At 30.8% G+C, this 24,288-nt stretch overlaps 2 protein-coding genes and 1 long non-coding RNA gene across 5 annotated transcripts in view; 1 reads left to right on the top strand and 2 right to left on the bottom strand.

The window, feature by feature from the left end:
- Positions 1–4,261, top strand: part of LOC656470 (uncharacterized protein) — a 39,934-nt gene extending 35,673 nt beyond the window's left edge. For all 3 annotated transcript variants that reach the window (XM_064358132.1, XM_962999.5, XM_008198576.3), the window contains 4 exons: positions 1,118–1,270; positions 1,555–1,849; positions 1,900–2,146; positions 3,677–4,261. In XM_064358132.1, coding sequence (XP_064214202.1) covers positions 1,118–1,270; positions 1,555–1,849; positions 1,900–2,146; positions 3,677–4,079 — 1,098 coding nt within the window. In that variant the 3' untranslated portion in view covers positions 4,080–4,261. The remainder of the gene's footprint in view (positions 1–1,117; positions 1,271–1,554; positions 1,850–1,899; positions 2,147–3,676) is intronic.
- On the bottom strand, positions 4,086–21,917 carry Sfxn2 (Sideroflexin 2). Its single transcript, XM_962847.5, has 6 exons — positions 21,606–21,917; positions 21,217–21,542; positions 14,812–15,010; positions 14,463–14,755; positions 4,691–4,738; positions 4,086–4,631 (listed from the first exon to the last, which is right to left on the bottom strand). The coding sequence occupies exons 2-6, from the start codon at positions 21,537–21,539 to the stop codon at positions 4,520–4,522; spliced, it is 975 nt and encodes a 324-aa protein (XP_967940.2). The 5' UTR covers positions 21,540–21,542; positions 21,606–21,917; the 3' UTR covers positions 4,086–4,519.
- Positions 19,886–21,210, bottom strand: LOC107399084 (uncharacterized). Its single transcript, XR_001575761.2, has 2 exons — positions 20,100–21,210; positions 19,886–20,051 (listed from the first exon to the last, which is right to left on the bottom strand). It is a non-coding gene; the product is annotated as an uncharacterized LOC107399084 (long non-coding RNA).
- Positions 21,918–24,288: the final 2,371 nt, after the last annotated feature.

The following is a 24,288-nucleotide window of genomic DNA, read 5'->3' as shown; positions in this document are numbered from 1 at the left end:
GTTGCTGTTACACGACTAATTTTCATTTATCGTTGAAAAAAGTGTGGCTGGAAAAAAATTGATAAGAAATTATGATGTTAGAACTTATAAAAAATATTTAGGTAAGAATTGTACGAATATACCTACTCATGAAAATTTTGTATTTTTCCTAAAAATCATCACATTACCATACATACTTAAGATTTTTATGCTAAAGCATATCTAATGTTCAGAGTTAAAAAAATTATATGCTCAAATTCAGAGTGAGTTAAAGTAACGCATAAAATTCGTATTTTTATTGTGAATAATTTTTCAAAAAATCCTCGAACAGGTCGACTTTATTCTTAAAAATGCTACATTTTGACACCCCCATTTGACAGCCATTTGTGACGTCATTAGTTTTTAAGTATTGACCATTTTTAATTTTTTTTAAATGGCAACACTAATTTTTGTTTACTATTTTTGATAGTATACTTTTTTGTTACCTCTTTGTATCTCATAACGTATAACAAAAATTGAAAAATCAAATAAGAAAAAAGTAATAAAAAAAATAAAAACTTATTGATAATTACACATAAAAGACTTGCTAGGATTTTGCTTTATTTCATAAGGGAAAATTGTTTGTTTTGCTTTTTTTGCATTCCTGCTAATTTGTTATATTCTGCAATAAAATTACCGTTGAGGGCACTCTGAGCCAGACGAAAACAATGACATTTTAAAGTTTCCGTGAATTATAAAAATTCTTACACTGTTTGTCATGCTGCACTGTGCAGTTGTTAAGCTTTGTAAAATCAATTTAACTAATTAAATTTAATTAACCGACAAAATTTCCGAAAACTACGTGTTACTCTCTTCGATAAGTCAAATATCAACACCAGGGGGCATCTAATGGTTATGGTTATGGAGCTTTTTCGGATCGTTGTGACAGCCTGTATAAAACAGTGGTAGCTCTTGCTTTTTCGTGCTTTGTTCCGTTGTCAGTTTCGTAACAATTCTGGCAAACTCTGCACGATTTTCTAGGAAAAAACAGTAAAATGTAGATGCTCAACGTATATAAAGATTAAAAATTGAAGCTTTTCTGACCCGAACGATTTTTTGTCAAAAAAACCCACAAGTGACCGAGATATTTTTCTTCTAGGTGACCGAAGACGACCACGACTGGATCCAAAACGGTCGCACTCACAAACTGCGTTCGCGTAAAGGCCGAAGCATCGTCCACAAAAACCTAGAAGACAACTATGGAGCCGTCATTGTCGCCAACCATGAAGCACTAGCACAAGTCTTGGAAAACGTAAGTAGTATCAAACAATAGTATGTGATTATGCGAGTTTTATAAGACATTCTATTGTGGCACGAATGGTTTTGGAGCACGACAAAGGAGTGTATAAACGAGTGTAACATACTATTTTTTTTACTTTCTATTTTTGATATTTGTTTTTATTTAGTTTAAGTTATCAAAATCTGTACAAACTATTTCCTCTCAATTTTGTTAATTATTCGGCCTTTATTAATAAACGACTTGATTTTTTTTTTCAATTTTCAATTTCACAATGATCAATTTGTTCCTATTTCTAGATCCAACAAACCACTCACATTCAGCCGGCACTCAGAGGTCTGAAAACCCTGTCCAATCTGCGATGGACTGATTTTTCCGTAAAATCTACGTCTCAGCCTCTCGTTGTCGGCTGTCGAACCTTCCATCAAGCAATTTGGAACACCCAGCACGTGACTCTTGTAGTCAACACTGGGGCGGTACCATCAAGTACCCTTACTTTGGGTACAAGCAGTTTGATGACAATTACCGAATTTAGTGATTTGGTGCCGGCGAAATTTGTAGGAAATGAAAGTGAGGAGGAGAAGTTGGTTCAAGGTGGGTGTGGAATTTTAGATTTTGGCAAAATTTTCATCATTTTTTTGCAGCAACTGTAGCAGTTTTGCCTTGGTTGCAAGTCAGTACGATTCAGTCGTACGGTGAGAGTCTGAAAAAGGGGGCGCAAACTCTTGAAGAAGCCTGGAAAGATGCAAGTTTTATTATGTTGCAGCTTGTGAATGCCTTGAAGATTTTGCAAGCTCAGGGGATTGAGGAGTTGTTGCTGTCGCTAAACAGTTTTGTGCTTTGTAAAGAGATGGATAAAGATAGTCATCAGAGATTGTGCGTCTTACAAGGGTAAGCCATCCAAGAAAATCATGTCATTTGTTGTCAAAAAAAAAGAAAACACATCACAAAATAGTGTAGAAACTTATTGTAAGCCTTTTCTTTTCCGACGTTTGTGAATAAAAAAATACATTATTTTTCTCTTATCGAATATTTTAACATGCTAAAAATAAATACCATTCATCAAATTTAACTTTTAGCTGTTTCGACCATTTGAAACATTTTTTTGAGTCATGAACCCAATTTTCTTAGTAATTTCGATAAATGTATCTGCATTGGAAAATCACTAAATTATATCGAAAGTAAGATTAATCTTACTCTTCTGACACGATTTGGAACAATTTCAAACAATATCGTCAAAAACAAACTAAAATGGTTGAAAATTGTGGAGTTTTTTTTCGAGAGATTTTGCAAAACCGTGTCACTAAATTGATCAAAAATGAGATTATGTTGGCCTTTCCAACACGTTTTTTAATCAGAAATACAATTTCCAAAAAATCCAAGAATTAAGATAGACTTTCAATTTTTATGACTTTTCACTAAACCTGGCCAAAAAGTCGACTAGATTAGTTTTAGAGTAGAATTATTTTTTCTGTATTGCAACCAGCAACTAAATTATTTTAGCAAATTTCGCAGTAATTAAATAAATAAATAAATTGACAAATTTGGTCGAACAGAATGTTATTTTTGCTATTTTCAAACGTTTAAGCACTTTTTTAGATAAAAGTAATTTTTTGCGAAATTTGTTTAAATTTCCCAGAAAATTTACTAAGTTTGTTACCAATACCGCATTTTCTATCATAAGTAGTTATAAATTACTTATGCACTTCAAAAAATTAATAGCTAATGTAATGTATAATTTCAATGAGAGATCTAACTATTTTACATTTTTATAAAGCTTTTTTTAAAAAGAAACAGCTAATATAAGCTGTATAATTGTCATTGAATTTTTTGGATTATATTCAACATTTTTATTTTAAATTGGGATCAATACTTTTGATTTCATAATTTTTATGAGATTAGTTTTTTTGTTAAAAACATGTGTAATAATACTAATAATATGTTCTACTTTTACTAAAAACTTTTGTTTAAAAAAATTATAAAATAAAAAAATAAAATCCAGTTACACGGTGTCAATAAGAAACTTAACTTTAAAAATAATTTTGTTACAAGTAAACTCTTTTGTTAAAATGAATGATTTTAATTACTTAACAGATATGTTGCAAGTATATTTGAAAGAATTTTTATTGACAACATTTTCTTTTATTTGCTGATTTTTGATATGAGCATATTGGTTTTTTGAATTTGATATTTTTTTAAACAGTAATTATAAATAAAAATAGAACTTATTGAACATATTAACTTATAAAAAAACTAATTTACCTTTCAAATTATGAAAAGAAACATATAAGTTTCAATTAAATTAAATTAAATATTTTATTATTTTTTTTTGGTTTTTGAATGGGGCCAAAAATAAAACTTATACAGCTCTTGCTTTTTTTTAATCGCCCGGTATTTAAGAAAATCAAATTTTTGTTGCAGCCTCGGCGAAGACCTCCACCTCGCGTCCACCGACCAATACGGCACGCTCTGCACGTGCGCCTCCAAAGCCCTCTCCCTCCTCCAGCCCACCGCCAAAACCACCCCCCTCCTCCAATCCCTCCTCAACAACGAGCGCGCCGTCACCCTCACCCAGGTCAAATCGATCCTCGAGTTCTGCCTCTGGGGCCCCTCGGACGTCGCCCTTGGGAGCACCATCCGCGAACGCGAACTCGCCCTCCAACGCTGGCTCGACCTCCAGCGCGCCACCGTCCTCCACGGCCTCGTGTGCGCACGCGTGCAACTTACCGTCTACGAAGAGTGCCATCTGTTCTTCTTAGTGCGAAGCAACGCAAGGATGATGTGCGACGCCTCTCTCTTACTCGAATCGTCCAAACATAAATGACACAAATTCGTTCTCAAATGTTTATTTTTACACGGTGTGCAGGCATTTGTTAATGTTAAAAATTTTATTGTATATATTGTTATTGTAACTGCCATTTCGAGGTTTTTGTGTTATTGTCCTTTTTTATACACTTCATATACTATATTATACACTATAAATAAATTAAAAATGCTTTATAATTATTTTAAAACGTTTTTTTCTTTTTTTGTTAAACAACACAATTTCAACAATAAAAACCAATAAATTATTGCTTAAATTATTACCTAAAAAACAATAAAACCATATTGCTGTGTGCATAACTCATCACATAATTAAAATTAATAGAGATTTTGGCCTGACTCTAAAGTACGTATACTTTTCTTGAAAGCTATACCTGTGTTAACACCTAAGAATTTACTATTCTTGTACTAATTATTGTCTTATTTTTTCTCCCATCTTATTTAGAGACCTTTGTTGAAGTAGAGTAATGGAGGAATGTTGTTTCCACATTTCTTTTTAAGTTTTTCGTATTCTTCAGGTTCTAACCATTCCAATGTTGTAGCTTTGATGGAGCTGATAACGAAATAACATATTTATCTATGAAATAAAAAGCGGAAAATACCACTACATACCATCTTTGGGGAAATAGACCACAGGCAGTTGGTACCATAAATGATAGGCTGAAAAAATAAGAATAATGATTGAAAGTACTAATTTTCTTATACAAAATGGGTAAAAAAAACTTTTCTTTCGATGCTTCTAAAATTTTTCATAATTGTTGTAAAGAAAATAATAACATTTTTGGAAAAAGAAATCTGAAAAAAATTTTGATTGTTTTATTACACTGGGTGGCCCAGCTCAGCTTCCGTATTCTGTAGCTCAGTTATTAGAAAAGTTGGACTTTTTATATGTATTTTATAGCCGTTATTTCAGGAAAATATTTTTGATTACAGTGTCTAAAAAAACGTTCTTACAGCTTTATTGGAATATTGCTTTCTATTAAGATTCTAAAATTGTTTGTTCGGAAAAAACTTCTTGTACAAACTTGATGTTTTTTTCTTTTTTTTTTCTTTAAATAAAAGCTACAAAAGGCAAATTTTTAACCACTTCTATGAATAAGTTTTGTCTTAAAATCTGCTCTCCAGATGGCATTCTGCAACTGAAACAGTGAATATTGACAAAAGTTATAAATCCTACAACTGACAGAAGATTATCAGTCAATCAGTTTTATAAGTTATTAGTTTTTGCAATAACATTAAAAGTGACATGGAGTGAATAACAAACATTTGATTTCGTGCATTTTAGTCACGGGATGAATTTTTTAATGGCAAGAAAAATAAATAATTTTCAAATTGTTTTCGACATAAAAAAGTATAGTATGCATTTCGTTTTATAAACTTGTTAGTCATTAGTTTTACACGTGCTCCGCTTCCCTTGTAAATAATAAAACTCATGTATAAAATGACGTTTTACAACTTGATATATAATATACTATTACATTTTTTCCGTTTTTTTTTTTTTAATTAATGCTACTTCTTGAAGATATTTCGTTAAAAAGACAACAACGCAGTACAAAACATTTAGTCAGGCGATAATAAGGTAAGTATGGTTCAAAAACTTTTGGTGAGTCTTTGTTTTAACTAAGTTTTAACAGATATCTCCACATAGTTGCTAAGGTCATAACATTCACACTTTATAAAACCACTGCAAACAAATTAATAGTTTTAGAAAAATACGGGTTTAGCGAAATGATTTTTCTCACAGGTTGTGTGTACTATTTTTCGCGTTTCATAAATACATATTAGTAATTAAAAATAATTGTGACATAAATTTGACAGTAGAACATGAACATCTGCACAAACTGCTGACCTCAAACTACAAAAATCTTCTAAGTAACAAATAGGAGCCACTCCAAACATTCTTAGTAGAAGCCGGATTTTTTACGAAATTTATTGTTAATTACCACTAATTATTGTATTCGCTAATAGCCCCTGGCTGATGCATTAAATAGATTTAAAAAATTGTCTCCCCTTTCAATAAAATACAGAATGTAAGCGAAATAAGTACATTAATATTAACCAGTGGTAAAACTCATCAAGACAAACACTTTTTCTATGTACCATTTTTTCAAAATCGTATTTTTTAAATTGTTTCCCCCCCAACTACAAATTGACGAGCTTTTTATGAAATGCTCCAACAAAGAAAGAAAAGTAATAATAAATTAATAGTCGCAACCAATGGTAACCGATTCATACGGTAATCTTGTCGACTAGGTAACTTTGCTTCCAGTGGCGTGTAAGAAAATTGTGTAAGATTTTAGTTATTTACCTAACGAGTTTGGACAGTGCAATTTCCCACATGAGCACTTTATTTGCGGCACGAGCGCAGAGAGGGTCTATAATATACAGACTGATCCAGAAATACTGAGTCTGTTGGCAACACATTTGAAAGTATTTGTGCTCGTAATTTGCAACATTGCAACCGAATTCGATTTTTCTTGACAATTATTTGACGTACAAGAATGTTAAATTGTCGTTAACTGGAAGCGTAATCCATTGATATCCTTAATAATTTAAGTCCAGTGTTGCCAACAGACTCAGTATTTCTGGATCAATCTGTATTTTTTAAAATTTAGGTTACTCTTGCTAATGGGTTGGTATCAGGTCAAATCACCAAAAAAATGACATGACCATCGTACGAAAAAAAATTCAATAACCGATACATTTGACCTTGAATATTTTTTTGCACAAATGGGATTGATTGTGACTTTTGATATGTTATTTGTAATCGTGTCCTAAAGATCTGTCCCAATTTTTAGCTCTATGCGAATTTTTGTAAATTGAAATGTCTATTTTGACTGGACTATAAGTCCAGCTGTCCGCATTTATAACTTCCTTTAATATGTTAAAGGAAAAGGCCTGTTTATAATAAAATAAAAAATGAAAGCTACTGCTCCACAAAGTCTGGTTGGGCCAGCCACTTCTTTATCTTTCTTTATTTGTATTAATATTTTTTTTTTTGAGAACAGTTAAATACAGACTATTTCAATGTTAAAGAAAAGACATTGACATTGTTATGATTAAAAAAAAATTGAAGACTATTATTGTTTCGTGTGTGTAGTCTGCCTCTCTTTTCAACTGTTTTGCTTTAATTTAATTTTTAACTTATTTAAGCTTGAATTTTTAAAACCTACAACTTTAACTTATTGTTTCTTAAATTTCTTTACTTCATTCCTTAAAACACTGTAAAAACTAAGCCACCAACACGCACGGTCAAGTTTTATTACCTGTTAATAAAGGGTCTGTTTAATCTGTAACCACTCCAGAAAAAAGGGTGTGATAATAGGTATTCCCAAAAAAAATAAACATCATTATTACCTCTGCGGGTGGTTTCACCCTTTAGCTTTCACTTTCACATTTTTGTAATATTTTAATCTGTGTTCTGCAAACTATTTCAGTAATGTTTAACTAGCCTTAAAAGCCGTAGATACTAACCCCCTGCCTCATCTTAAATTGTTTTTAAATACACAGACTGTTTCGGAAATAAGCTACAATACAAACTTATGCTTTTTTTATATGTGACGCCCCATTTTTTTGCATTTTTTAACATTTATTGGTCGATTTTGCTTAGTTTTTAAAATATTTTTATTTTTTTAACACAAAAATGCTCTTTTTACAAATGTATTACTTAAAACTAAGACTTCTAGAAAAAAAGTGAGACCTTCACCACATTGAAGGAGAAATGTCAAACTTAAATTTTATGCCAACTGATTGGCACTTTGCATTTAAGAACGTAAAAAAATAAGAAGTTTGTTAAAAGCTGAACAATTTGAAAAAGTGAAATGTAACATCCCACTTTTTGTTTCTGCTTCTTAAAGATCGTTAAATTGTCTACCTAAAAACATAGAGTTTCTAATACCTAAAGTTAATAACTAAAAAGATATTTGACTTAAAAAGTTAATTTCAGCAACAATGCAGATTAATTACGAGCATTGTCGTTACCATAGTAAACCATGCCATAACCACTGCAACTTCACCACGTATCAACTGTTGGAGTTTATAAATAAAAAATAGGTTGTTCCATTTAAAAAACATAAGTTTTGTTTTGTGGCTTTTTTCCAAAACACCCTATATATTTAAAAATAATTTAAGATAAGGCTGGGAGTCAGTATCCACAGCTTAAAAAAACAATCAATTTTCTTAGAATTAATGTCACTAATAGACTTTTTGAGACAGTTTACGATCAGATATATTATTTGAATGAAAAATTCATGATATACGCCCTACGATTTTAGAATTTTTCTTTTTCATGGCCACCGCTTAGCAGAAATTACAATATTAAAGCATAAGATAGAAGTAGGTAAAACCTTAAAAAATTATGGAGCATTTTACATAAATAAACATATCTAAACTACTCTAAAAATAAATAAAACTTTATTTCAAGGGCGCTATTATAAAATAATAAAAATAAAAATGCTTTTGATCGAAAAGTATAATTTACACACGTATCTCTAAAAAGAATAAGTCGAAATTAGTTTAAAAAAATTGACATTAAGATGTTTTCAAGGTATAAGAGACGTTGTAAACTTTTAAATGAACAATAATTTCAACACGTTTGTTATTGCTTAACCCAGTTCATAAAATTAAATTTTTAAATAATTATCAAGAAAAAAGACGTTTCTGATTTTTACCCCTGTCCCCTCCACTTTTCGCCACTCACTTTCCCCAAAGGGTGAAAACTATATAAAGGCCGGCGTGTCTTTCAGGCAAATCATTGTTTTACGACAATGGCTTGCAGTCACGAAAATTTTTCCATCGATCGGGCCGTGGATGAAGAAGTCAGAAAGTGTTTTGATCAGATGGTTCAACTCGAAATCGAGAAATTGGGCAAGATGACGATGTTGGACCCTGAGATGAGAAGACGAGTGGCGATCGGCAGAGTCTTGGAAAGGAAAGAGGCATACAAATTGGCCAAGAAACAATACGCCGCGAAGAAAAAGGAAAAAACTTTGGTGACGAAGATCGAAAAACAGAAGATGAAGTCAAAAAGGAAACAGAAGAGGAAAACAAAGACTTTGTTACAAAAGTGCTTGATCAATTCATTTCTCGAAGAACGGAGACGTGCAAAGCAAATCGGTTTTGAGTAAAATTGTTGTAAAATTGTGACGACCTGCAGTACCAGTGAAAATATCGTTCTCTTAAAACTATTTTTAATTTTTATATTTTACTATAAAAACCAAGAAAAGAAGAAAAAGAGGGAGAAGAAAGTTGCATAGGTAAGTCATGTCAAATTTGTTGTTTATAAATATTAAAGTACTGGTTTTCAGCTGATGAAGGAATGGAATTGCACCGACATCAACAAGCCCAGTTAACAATTATTGCAAAATTAATCTGTAGTACTTGCGTATTTTTTGTACATACACATATCGTTATAGAATTTTGTACTTGTATATGTAAAAATGTAAATAAATGTTTTGTTTTAATTTGTAGTTGTGGCTTTTCACTAGGCTTTCTTAATATGCTACAAACATAACACAATAAAGAAAAAAAAAGAAATTTAATTCTACTTCAAATCGTCCTATCGTATGAGGTTATAGGGGTCTCAGCTAAGATTTTAGAGCTTAATATCTCAGTTATTTATCAACGGATTGTTATAAAATTTAGAATGCACATATTTTAGGAGGTGGTCTTCCAATTAGGGACAAAAATTACCTCAAGTTAAAAAATGTAATTTTAAAACACATTTCTTTTATATAAAATTAAGCCAAATTACCATTGGACCATTAAACCCCGAAAAATAGATGGCCACACAAAAAATTAACCAAATCGCTCGGCTGATCCAAGTAAAAAAAAATAGATTTTGTTGTTAAAAACTTAAACCAAATTTTGAAAGTATTTAAGCAGTTACCTTTTGAAACAATTGATGAAGCATTGCTATGCGGCATTTTGCGTACCGCTGAAAAAAACTGTCAAAAGTGTGCGCGCTGTCAGAAAAGTAAAATCATTTTTATTTGGTGAAATTACTTTAAAAACAAACAGTGGCATAAATTTCTGTGTTGCTGAAAAAGGAAACAATATTCGTCTATAGAAAGTGTCGTCGGACTTCTTGTGAAATGTTATTCAAAAGAAGCCTTCATAAAATTTAAAGTTAAAGAATCGGTCAATAATTTGAAGATACAGGAAGTGTACGTGAACTAAATGAAGTGAGGACAAAACACATTACTGGAAACGAAATAGTTTTGGGGCTGTAATTTAGGCTTTTGAAGAGAATCCAACCAGCAGTGTACGATAAACATTTCCAAACTCCTGAAAGTTCAAGTGTCTAAAATTTTTCAGTTGGTGTTCAAAGAAAGAATTAAAGCATTCAGTGCAACAAGTAAGTCAAAAATATTGTTTTTTAACTTTGTCTGAGTGAGAGATAAATGTGAAATGTCACTTGCGTGACACTTAGGTTTGTGCAGTTAAGAGTAACCAAAATTCAGTGGTAGTGTGCATTTGTTTCAGGGACGTATACATACGCTTTTGCATTTGTATCCACGTTTAACAGTTTGTTTTTCAATTTTCTGGCAAAATATAAGTCTTTCATGAACGAGTTTTTTCTTACAGCATTTCTTATTGACGATGAATTTTTTAATGTAAGTCTTAAATTATTTAACATTTTAAAAAGGCATGTAAAAATGACGTTTTTACTACTTGAGTTGTTACATTAATTGGATTTTAATCTTTGTCTCCTATGATATCTGTCTTTTAAATTTCTTAAAAATCCATTAACAAATATCTGAGATATCAGGCCCGAAATATTATTGGTGAGACACCCAGTATAATATTGCATTACTATTGAACAATAATACCCGAGCTTGTGTTTTTTTTTATTAAATTTTAATGAAAAAGGGAGTTTAAATAGAAAAAAGCTTTGTTTGATATGAACTTAAAACTAGAGCAAGTTCTGAATTCTTCTTCTGCTCTAATTTGAGAATTGACACTTTTTTCAATTTCTTGTGGTGCAAGCAGACACCCTTATCTAATTGCTTTCTGTCTCATTCATGATTATTTTGTATTTTCCTGAGATGCATATTTTAAGAGGTAATATTACATAGAGCTCAAAAGAAATCAAAACAACGCAACTCACCTTATCTGAATGTTTATAAAGATATAGAGAATTTTGTTTGACGACTAAATTTAAATCTGTGGTGCAGCCTTAACTTCAACAAAAATAGAAAAGAAAGAGAACACACGTTTTTGTCAATTTTTTGACGGAGATACAACCGAATTTCATTCGACAAATTTTCTGCCGCTAAAGGTTGCACCCCCTGCATTTCAAAAATTAAAAACCATAACCACCGAAAACTTTGAGTTTACCATTATTGAAATAATGATTTACAACACAGATTAAAGAATTATGAAAAAGTGAAAGTGAAACCAAGGGGGTGAGCCCACCTGCAGAGATAATAATGTTTTTCTTTGTTGGGAATGTAACACTTTCAAAATTCTTATTTGCTGATACGGTTACAGATTAAGCACTCCCTTTATTAGCAGGTAAACATTTTTAAAATAAATTTCCATAAATTAAAGCAAAACAAGAGGATCGATTCCAATTTTTTCGAATTTCCAATTGAACATAAAAATTATGATGTCAACATTAAAACTATTTGGCACGCCCCTTTAAAAACCAGTTTTCATTCGTCCTTGTGTTAATAATAAAGTTTGAAGCTTGGGAGAGACGAGTTTTTGATTCATCAAATGAATTGTTTTACTATTAATTTCAGAAAATTTTTTTTCGTTAAAGAAAAATTCAGCAAAAAGTTTTTCTAACTGCTAGCATTAAAACTGTTACTATGTATAATTAATGTTTTAATGTCAAATGTCTGCCTATTAATCAATTGTGGTTAATTAAACGGTAATGTTTTAACATTAAACACGTTCCAATAAACCCTTAAAAAATAATTAAAAAATTCCCTCCCAATAAATTAGTCTAGCAATATTAAGAAGTAACAGAATGGAGATTTTTTCTCCTAATTTCTTAAAATATTTTTATTTGGTGGTATAACGGACAAAAGAGAACAAGTTCCTCTACTCTCCCACGTCAATGGAACTAAAAATTATTTTGTGTGCAACTGTCAAAAAACGGCACTTTTTTTTCTTGATTTTGAGTCGTGAAATAGTACATTTGTTTATAGTACAGACTGATCCAGAAATACTGAGTCTGTTGGCAACACATTTGAAATTATTTGTGCTCGTAATTTGCAACATTGCAACCGAATTCGATTTTTCTTGACAATTATTTGACGTACAACCCGACAAGAATGTTAAATTGTTGTTCACTGGAAGCGAACTCCATTGGTATCCTTAAAAATTTAAGTCGTGTTGCCAACAGACTCAGTATTTCTGGATCAGTCTGTAGAACAAAACTTTGACAACGTAAAAAAAAGATTTTTTTTATCGGCCGTCAAAGACTTTTTTACGGGTCATTATCTTGAATGAAATTAGCTTTTATTAGATGATTCGAACGTTATTTATTAATATGTGATTAACAAATATTAGAGAGTTTGCGCACTTTCAGTGTCCATTTTCCTTAAAAAGCACAAAAAACAGTACCACTTTCAATTAAATAGGAATGACAAATCTAGATGACAATAATATTCAGCAACTACACAAATTCTAATTAGCATACCAAAGCACACTGCTAAATTTATTAAAAACTTTTATTTAACTTGCTTTGTTGTCTGTCTGTCTGTTTCATATTTCTAGAGCCAAATTTGAAAGGGTTCCCGTTGTCCCAATAAATTGAAATTTTGCATACTTACTTAATCTGCGTGACAATGCAATTCTCTAATGGGATTAAATAGGGTTTTGAAGTTTTAGGTTATGTTTACAAATGGGTTTTCGATGTGTACATACTGTAACTTATACCAACATTAACGGTATGTTGGTCATTAGGAAATAAATTAATACTTATTCATTTTCATTACGTTTCGTTACAAACAAATGTCGCTATTTAATTTAATTCATTTATCTTGAACTATAGGGTATAGACACAGAACAAAGGACAGAACAAAGTTTAGGATGTGCTTTCAATGCTAACAACAGTTTTCTATAGCATACCACTAAACAATTTTGCACAAAGATGCACTAAAAAGTAAAACATAATGTTTTTTTATCAGAGGAGAAGATTTTTACTTGCAAATTAGGAATTTTTACCTTTTAGTGCATCTTTTAAATAAAAACTTTTTTTTTAAACATTTAAAAAAATAAATTCGATCGAAACTTTAATTTTGGTAATTTTTCACAGTTGCACACAAAATTTTGTAATAATAATAATAATAATAATAATAATAATAATAATAATAAATATATTTGTACAATAAAACAGATGTTTCTACACAAGTCACAATTCACAATTCACAAAAATTACAAGCTAAAAAAATTATCAAAATTCAAGAAACATTTTTTAATGAGAAACGGTTTAAACTTATTTTTAAAGATGTCCAGAGGTAGATCTCGGAAATCATTAGGTAGAACATTGCAGAAAGCAATAGCAAAAAATCTGTTGCAAATTTGAATCCGAGTTAATCTGTTGTATACTGGTACAATGTTCAACCTACCTCTGGTAGAATATTCATGTGATTCGACATGTTTCTTATATTTATGAATATTTTTCCTTATGTAGAGTAGTAGACATAGAATATATAAAGAAGGTAGAGTTAAAATGTTAAATTTTACAAAAGCCCCGCCATTATCCGAATAATATAACGTTGTAATGAAAATATTCTGTCACGAATAGGAGAGTGGCCTCAAATTGTAATACCATATGCTAATTGCGATTGGAAGAGAGCAAAATATTCTGTTTTTAGTGTATCAGCAGATACATTGTTAAAGAGTTGACGGAATAAATAAGTTAATTTACCTAATTTCGATACTAAAAAGTCACCATGAGAATTCCACGTTAGTTTATTGTCTATATTTAAGCCTAAGAAGGTGGTGTGGGTCTTGTAGTTTAGAATTTTTTTATTATCAAAGGGTTTCAAGGTAAATAGCATGGATATAGTTTTTGCTTCATTGCAGCATAGTTTGTTGCTTTTATACCACTCACATGCTCTAGATTGCGCATCAGACTTATCCAGAATTACTTGTTCAATATTGTCACCTTTGTTAAGTAACGAGGTTCACATGACCGTAAACTATCTTTTTTTTTTCGAATTTTCGAATGATTATTTGGTTCATTCTCATAAAAAAAGTCTAGTTCACGACCTTGTAACATAAATAACAGTAACAGATTTGCTGTTAGATAATTCTTCAGCATAAAAATGCGCAACTAAAATAACCGACCTCGTATCTCTTATAATACTGAGATCCCCATGGTGGAGCTCGAAAAACGGACACCTATAGAATCATAGAAAAAACTTACAAACATCCAACTGCCAAAACTTGCAAGGGTCCATGCAAGACGCTTATTCTCTGCATCCACCTATACTTCTCCAACCTTTCCATAATAACCGGCAAGATGAGCATTCCTGGTGCACACATGGTGATTCTCGAAATAATGACCTGAGTGATTCCTTTGGCGGCAGCGAATCTCGACTGTGCCACGATGTTACCATTCTCGTCGGAACAGTCGATTCCGTACAAGAGTTCGTTTTGTCGCATCAGAGGGATGTTGACGCAATTGGCAGCTGCGACGGCCGCAAACGGCACATATCTCTGAAATTCGATAAATCAAACCAAAATGAAACATTTTGTTAAAAAGTGCGTTTTACTTGAACGAAAGGACTGGCACGTTTGGTCCAGTAATATTTACAGCCAAGGGCTGTAGCCATTGCTGAACCTGTGGCCGAAACGTAAGCGACTAGCAGTTGTGTGGTGGTTGTTGGCGATTTTGCGTTGCGATTCGTGTAGTTTACTAAAGCGTTGAACGATTGATTCACCCATTGCCAGAAGACTACCGCGAATGGTGTACTGGAAATACGCCCACAAAATTACATGCAAGAATTTGTCCCATGTTAAAAATTATAATACTACATTTATTCTAATACAATAATAGTGTATTATTAAACGACTTTTATAAGACACATTTTGTCGCACGCACGGATTTAAGACACGACGAGCACAGCGAGGAGTGCCATAATAGAATAAGTGCGACAAAATGTCTTATAAACGAGATATCATACGGTATTTTTTCTACTTTGCACTTTTTGTACCAAAAAATTAATTTCGAAATTTAGGAAATTTTCGCACAGACCGTGAAATTAAATTAATAATTTGGACTGTCATTAGTTTATTCGTACAAATGTATTCTGAAAGTTTGCAAGACGTTTGGCAATGTACCCTTTTAACAAATACCGACTTTTGTGGCAAATACATGGAAAACGTATACGTGAAAAAATACCTCAAGTTAAAAATGTAATTTTAAAACACATTTTTTTTATTTAAAATTAAGCCAAATTACCACTGGATCATTAAACCCCGAAAAATAGATGGCCACACAAAAAATTAACCAAACCCTTGGCTGATCTAAGTAAAAAAATTAGATTTTGGGGTTAAAAACTTAAACCGAATTTTAAAAGTATTTGAGCAGTCACCTTTTGCAACAAATGATGAAGCATTGCTATGCGGCATTTTGTGTGCCATTGGAAAAAACAGTCAAAAGTGTGCGCGCTGTCAGAAAAGTTATATAAAAAGTAATAAATTGAATTGTTGAGAAAGGAAACAATATTCGTCTATGGAAAGTGTCGTTGGACTTCTTGTAAAATGTTATTCAAATGAAGCCTTCATGAAATTTAAAGTTCAAGAAGCGTTACTTATTTGAAGACACAGGAAGCGTACATGAACTAAATCGAGTGAAAACAAAACACGTCACTGGAAACGAACAAATAGTTGGGGCTGTAATTCAAGCTTTTGAAGAGAATCCAATCAGCAGTGTACGATAAACATTTCCAAACTCGTGAACGTTCAAGTGTCTAGGATTTTTCAGTTGTTGTTCAGTCTTTTAGTCCTTTTTGAAAGAATTAAAGTATTCAGTACAACAAGTAAGTCGAAAATATTGTTTTTTAACTTTGTAAAGATGAGATATAAATGTAAAAGGTCACTTTCGTGACACTTAGGTTTGTGCGATTAGGAATCGTAACCAAAATGGCAGTGGTAGTGCGCATCTGTTTCATAGCGACCTACGCTTTTGCATCTGTATCCACATTTAACAGTTTGTTTCTCATTTTTCTTGCAAAACAGACGTCTTTCACGAAGGAGTTTTTTCTTAGGGCATTTTTTATTGACGATTACTTTTTTAATACAAGTCTTAAAAGACATTTTAAAAAGGCATTTAAAAATTACGTTTTTAAGATTTGAGTTGATGCATTAATTAGATTTTAATCTTTACCTGCTAAAATATCTGCATTTTAAATTTCATAAAAATCCGTTGACAAATATATGAGATATCAGGCTCGAAAGTGTTAGGTCTAAAATCCAAATTGTGGTCCTGCACCCATCTGCTTACCGGGAAAAACTTATTTTTTATCAAATGTAATATCAAAAAAATATATCGCAAATGGGTTGCCTAAAAAAATATGTTCAAAACTGTGATTAAGGGGGCTAAAAAGAGTTGAATTTTAAATTTTCCGCAGTGAATTACGACCGTGTTAAGTAACATTTTTTTAACTATTTTTCAGGATATATTCTTCCACTCGGGCTTTAGAGGAGAAAGTCTTTTAAAATGCGGTCATCGCTTTATTTGATTCAGAAAAAAATCTGAAAACTAAAAAAAATGTGATAAACATCTAGTACTCTTTGAAAAAATTTCCGCATCAACAATAAGAATCATTCTTTATTCCTGAAAGTCTACATCATGGCCAAAAGTATTTTATTTTCCTTTTAACACTTATTGTTGATGGGAACTAATTTTCAAAGAGGACTAGATTTTTTTCAAAGTTATTTTCAGAATTAAATAAAGCAGTAAACCCATTAAAAAAAATTCTTCCCTACAGCCCAAGTAGAAGAATGTATTCAGTAAATCAGTTTCAAAAATGTTTCTAAAATGGGTTGTAAATCATTGCGGAAAATGGCTAAAATTTAACTCTTCATAGTTTTGAACATATTGTTTTAGGCAACCTATTCGCGATACGTAAATTATTTCAAGTTGACACCAGAATATATATTAGCACGAGCACGCGCATATCAATGACTCACCCTGTATAAAGGTAAAAATAGTAAAAAAAATTTTTGTATTAAAGTTACTGATAAAGATAAATAATGAGTTTTAAATAAATGATATATGGCAACATTGTCTACCAATAACAATAAAAATGAGTTATTTTTTAAATAGATTGCTAGACAAATCTACAAATTGTGTTTCTTTATAAATGTTATTTTTTCTATATCAAGAAAACTGCTAAAGTCTGATAGTAAAAAAAATAATTATTCATCGTTTTGTTACGGATAGATTACTTATTGTAAAACATGAAAACATTAAAAACTAATGAAAACTGAAGAAGTTAGCAAAATAAGTTTATGGCTCCAATTTTTTTAAAATATGACTTTAGGACTTTTTTCAAAAATTTTTCCGTAATCTACACATGTTTCTCAACTGCGTACCATTCAGTTGGTGCGCCAGTTTGTGAGCAGCCTGTATTATCAGTCAAAACAGAATGTGACGGCGCTAGACTTCTTCTCTTGGCTCTTTTTAGAATTACGAATATACCACAACAAATCACAAATCTTGCAAATCTTAAAAGATAACATTAAAAAAGAAATTCTCCATTTTGTATTATTTCTCCTTGAAAATATATTAGTTGGAAAATGGGAAACAAAACCATTAATTTCGTCGCAACGTTTCGATACCTTTATTGTATCTTCATGAGGCAAAGAATTTTCTTTGTGTGAACGTGGGAGGCATGGCACAGTCAAGGAAGAACTCTTGTCCTTTACACCATCTTCGACGAAATCAAACTAATTGAAAAAGAAATCGTAAGTTTGAAGATAGATATTTTGTGACCAACAATCTAAAAGACCGTAAAACGAGCACAAATTTGTATGACCTTAGAAGGTGGTCATTTGACCGACATCAATAACTTAATGTTATCAGTTTTACTCCTTTTTATAATCTTTTCGAAAAAACAGAACCTTTTTTTAATTTCTAACAAAATGGCAGCCAATTGCCCCACCTTGTATGTGAATTATAAGTCATTCACACTTTTATACATAAAAATAGCTTAATTTCATAATTATGAATTAATAATGAATATTATTTATTTAAATAAAAAGACTATGCAGTAGCCTCTGCTTCATTCGAGCACTACTTTTAAAGTATTGAGAGATGTAATACTGACATACAGTCTTCTGAAAATTTGCATGCAACTATAATCTGTTAGGTCCTGTTCAATAAAAATATTTTCAAAGTGGCGACACTTCCGGTTATACAAGCTATATGCAAAGCGATCGAAAAGTCCTTCCTTTAAGTAAGTAAAGAAATTAAAGGACGTATGCCGGCGGAACTCGAGCCTAATGTCAAAGGAAAAATGTCAAAAAAATTAAACAAATTAAATTATTGTTGGAATCCAGTTTTGCCCCAAAGACACCATTTACGGGTCGTGTAGTTTCAGGTGTTATTTGTGTCACAAATTCACGGCATCTAACAGTTTACATAGAGGTAATTTCAATTTAAATTTTGACAGCAGGCTGAATTAATACCCGACACGGGGACACACGTTCTCACGTAATATGCCTACTTGATAGAAGGACTTTTTGATCGCTTTGTATAAGCTATATTTTGTAATACGTTTTTGGATTACTAACTATTATACGGCAATTTTCATAAACTTTTCCCTATACCTAAATTTAGCCGTTTACGAAATATTTAGGACTTTTTAATTTTTTTTTTGAATTTGCACCTTCCAGGTTAAAAATTATTACCTCTGCCATTTTTAAAAATTTGGAAACATTTTTCAGCTTACTTTAAAGAAAAAGCCTAGGTTTTATCTTTGATATTTTTAAATTTCTAAAAAAGAATAACAAACCTCAAATTTATAAACTTAAGTTTGCAGAACTTTAAGCACCCATAACTCAATTTTTTCAAATGAAATACCACAAGTTTTATTTCACTAATGGGTAGCAAATTTAATTCTGCATCGGTCTGTATTAACATTTCCTATACTTATCTTTAATAGTTTTCAAGCTACAATAACAATTTGTTGGGCTTGAGAAATTTATTTGCCAAAGGCCTTTTCTCATAGGTGGCCATGAAAACAACAAAAAAAATGTGAAAAAGTTTTTCAAACCAACATGCAATCAATCTATTTGGTTTTATAGATAACATAATTTTGAACAAAGTTTGTCGTTTGTTTAATTAGAAACGTTCTTATGGCAAACTATGCAAAAATAACTGTAGTTATCCAATGAAAAGCAAAGCTTTTTATTCAAAATAAAAAAGTTGATAGAGACTTCCAGTGGCAACATCTTGAAAATATTTTCATTGAGCAGAACTCAACGGATTATAGCTGAGTAACAACTTAAGATAAATATCTTTATTACAACTTTTAATACTTCTAATGTGGGGTATAAACAGTACAGCCCGTATAGGAACTTGAATTTTTAAATACAAAAACAGTACTTTTAACAGTAATTTTTATTTGTTTGATTTTATAACCTTATTTACTTCAATTAAATATATTTCTTAACTGACTTCTCAAAACAAATACCATTTTAAAATATAAACTTGGAACCAAAAAAGAGAGAGGTAAGTGATTTACTTTTTTATTAATTACTCATAGCGATAATTAATTGACAGTGTCTATAATTATATCGTCAACAAAAGATAAAACTAATTAAAAAAAAACAACGGCAGATTCTCAAAGTACAATGTTTATTTCAATGTTTCAATTTACTCTAATGTTTTGACATTCCTAAGATGTGTGTTTCTTGATAACAAAAATTACAAATCCTTGAATTTTGTTTACTTAATACATGTGTTTCGTGAATTGAAAACAATAAAACTAAAAGCGCAAAACAGCTTAAAATAATAAGTAGTTTATTATAAGTAAAAAAAGATGTTCATTACCTGTGAATCATTTGTTTCTGATTAAGATGAAAAAAAAAAACAAATCAAATAATGTACCCTTGTAATATTCTTTTAAAATGTTGTTAGAAATAACAAAATATTTTTTCTGTGTTTCTTACACCTACAGTTTGTGTCGTAATTTTCACCCTAAAAGAAACTGTAGGACTACAACATCCGAATGTGGATATATAGTCGTTAAAATATATTCTGATTAACCCGTCGTCGTCTCTCAATATGTTAAGCAATCATTTAAAATGTTATCAACTGCAATAAAAATGGAACTGTGCATTGTTCCTAAAGTTATTATTTACACTTTATTTCAATCGCAGGCCATTTTAAAGTTTATATTTTTAGAATGACAATTTAACTTTCAGTGTACAATACGCTAAAAATACTGTGTTGATAAAATTTGTACTTTTCCATTTGAAAAAAAAAACTGAGAAAGATTCTCAAAATGTCTGTGACAAATAAATGTTTCAACACAAATTTCTTTCACAACGGTTGTAACAATTTAATTATTAATGAAAACTTTATGACACATTTCAAATTTCTGCTTTTTCGCAATAGACCGATTTCAGAATTACTTGATCTTCATACATTCTTAGTGTTTGTGTGTTAACTTTTAGTAATTTAAAAAAAAATGGCACCGAAATTGCTCAAAAACTAAAAGATCATCATCATTCAACAATAAATAAATTTGTACCGAAGCTAATTTCTAAAATTTATCCCATATGCTTTATCTGCAAGTATTTACCATAGTTTTGATTAAATTTCAAATCAAAGTAGCCTGTGATTTTGAAATTAATTTGGCAACATTGTCAGTGGACAATTATGCGTCACGTGACAAATTAATTTCAAAAGCACAGCTCGCTTTAATAAGACACTCAGCAGAAAAAACTCCATCACTTCCACAGGCCATGATCCAGTAGTGCCAACAAATTTTATTGTTAACAAAATTTTACATGTACACCCGTTATTTAAAAAATTAAATATAAAAACCCTCAATTTACTCATTCAAGGTCACAAAATTTGAAATGACCCCGAATTTGAATAATTTTAATGCCTACTAATAAACATAAAACTAGCGATAAACCCAGTATTTGGCCCCATTACTCACCGATACCACTGAAGCATCGCCCCCGTGATAGCCATGCCCCCAGGGACCTGAAAAGACATCCTTCCAAACACATTCTGTTTCTCGCCGCTGTCTGGATGGAACGCACTCTCGTACAGTTTCTTCGCATAAATGACCTGCTCTACAGTGGTCCCTGGGGGCTCCTTGTGCTTCCTGTACTGTTCAACGAGAATCTTCGCCTTGTCCAACTCCTCCTCTGAGACGATACAAGTCCTTGGGTCGGTCACCCACAGGAAATGCTTGAAGCGTCCCACGAAGGTGCTCTGGTCCCACAGGGGGCCATCAATGTTCAACCTTTCCGGCATAACCTAAAAATAGAATGCGTTGCCACTCTTCAGTCAATCCAAGACTTAAAACAACACTTTTCTTACCTTAGTTTCGCAGTTTTAGGGTTTATTTCGTTGAAATTTGCTTCGTTAGGGCTGATATGAAAGTTTTTGACACGACGATCGACCCGCAAGGCCGCCAAATGTGGAACAGAAGGTTGCCAAATTTAATGCCACGAAGGCTGATCGAATATGATTCGGACGCGAAAACAGGCCGTAATTATATAATTATTGATATTTGGATTATTTTTGTGCACTCAAAGTTCACAGCTCAGGTTCAACTTTGAGGTTAGAAAAAATTTCGTTCGTGATAGCATTATTTTAATGAGTTTTAAATGGCTTAAGACTGCTTAAGACTGGCGTATGGTTATTTTTAAACATTATTTTACCTTGAGCTGTGGGGGGATAACGACTGGGTATTGTAACTATAAGACAATGTTACGATAAGTTAAACGAAAAGTTTAGGCATTTTCAATCAGATTTGTGTGTTTTAGAAATGGTGTTATTTTAATTTAAAAAAAATGTTATTGTTTGGTATTTTTTTCAAATTGCAAATTTGAAAATGAGTAAACAGTCCTGCCAACATAAATGAACAACCAATAGATGGCTCTAATCGCCAATAAATTATTGAAAATTTTGAAACAAGATTTGAAGACAAACAAAAATGAAAAACAATAAGAACTTGTACAAAAACAATGATTACCACATTATATTTTTATTTTTACTTATTATTATTAAAGTTTACTTAGTTAAGATTTCAACATTAATACATGTTGAGGACGAAGATACATAGAAACTTTACTATTATTATTAACAATTGGTTTATTATTCTTTATCTTACGTATCTTATTATAATGTTTGCAAGACCAACAATGGGTTTGAAAGACATTTTATTACGACGCCTAAGGGCAATTTTTTTTTCAATAGTAAACATGTTTAATGTCAAAATTCAGTCATTTTGCCAATGTCAGTTCGCCACCAGATTTGGAATAAGCTCTACGTTGGTTTATTTAAATGTATTTTTATTTTGCATTTTTAAGAATAACGTTATGCATTGGGCTTCATAATGACGTTTCTTTCGAATTGCAACATTTTATTAAAAGTAAAAGTTCTTAATTTTTTAATGGTTTCCAATTAATTTTTCTGAATGAAATAAAACTGATTACATTTTAAAAGATTATTTTCTTCCCTGCAGCGCGATTAGAATTATGTATCGTGGAAATAAATTTAAAAATGTTGCATAAAACTGCTAAAAAGCACTTAAAATTCAACGCACTTAAAGTTAATACATAAAAGTTAATTTAGTTACGAACAAAATTTAAAGAAATGTTATATGATATAAAGGGTGTATTAGAAATACGTGTCTTAATTTTAACAGGTAACAAAACTCAACAACTGAAACATTTTTTCTATCTGTAATTTTTCAATAAAAAATTCGTTAATTTACTTAAAATTTGGAAAAAGATAACATACTGAAACTATTTTCGTTGTGATCAAAACGGACAATTTAAACAATTTAAAACAACAATAAAAATTGTTGATATGAATACAAACTAATTATTAAATACTGACCGGTTTGTTTCCACAAAAAAAGGAAGAAAACAGTGGAAATTATAAATGAGAATTTTGCAAAATGTTATATAGAAAAGTTGTTGTATTTAATGAGTTTTATTATGTGTTAAAATTAACACACGTATTTCTGATACACCCTGTATTTCACCCTGATTACATAAAACATGGAAGAATAGCTATTAATAATACAAGCACGAAAACACAAGCTTAAAGTTCGAGAACTTTAAGAGTTTTCGCATGTTTTCAATTTTTTTTATTCATTTTAAATTTTTAATTTAAACGTGTAGATGATAAATTAAACGTTAAACTATGAAAATTACATTATTTAATTACAAAAGTTAAACATAGCGTCGAAAACTATTATCTGTTTCAAAACTATAAAATGTCAACGTCGCATTTTCTCTCAAAATTGGTTGTTATAAATTATCCAAGCACTTCAAAAAATTAATAGCTAATGTAATATATAGTTTCAATAATAGATCTACTAATTATTAATAACTATTTTACAATTTTATCAACCTTATTTCAAAAAACAATTCCGTAAAATGCGGCGTTGGCGTTTTTATAGTATTAAAACAGGTAATAGTTTTGCAATAAGCACTTTAACATCAAGAAACCATGGGTCTTACTGACATTATTTATTATTTCATAACTAAAAAAGGCGACCCTGATTATCAGAAAATATTAATTTTTAACAATAAATTGAAAAACTGAATAATGAGTTTATTTCTTCTGAGTTGGTTTAACTAATTCCGCAGTTGCAACTGTTTAACCTTATAATTTACTATTTACCACACAATTTTAGGAAAATATTTTTTTTATAATTTATAAATTTTGTGCAAAAAAATCTTTGTTAGTTTGGTAAAACATCTTTTAGCAACAACATTATTGTTGTTAATTAAACTGCCATAAGTGTTATAAAGTTTGTTTTTATAAATATTGGAGAATAATAATTAAAATCAAAATTAACATAATTTTCAACATCATTTGGTGATTTTTGAGAATCTTAAATTCTGTTATAAACTAAAATGGAATATATCTTTATGTATTCGTAGGTAGTTTGTTATTTTTTATTTTGTTGTCATCCGTTCATGTTGGCAATTATTCTTAAAAAATTAGGAAAAACACTAATTTTCTAGTGTTACTAAACACATGA

This window comes from Tribolium castaneum, chromosome 7, assembly GCF_031307605.1.
Source record: "Tribolium castaneum strain GA2 chromosome 7, icTriCast1.1, whole genome shotgun sequence".
Lineage (NCBI taxonomy): Eukaryota > Metazoa > Arthropoda > Insecta > Coleoptera > Tenebrionidae > Tribolium > Tribolium castaneum.
The sequence above is the reverse complement of the archived record's forward strand: the minus strand, read 5'-3'. Positions and strand labels throughout refer to the sequence as shown.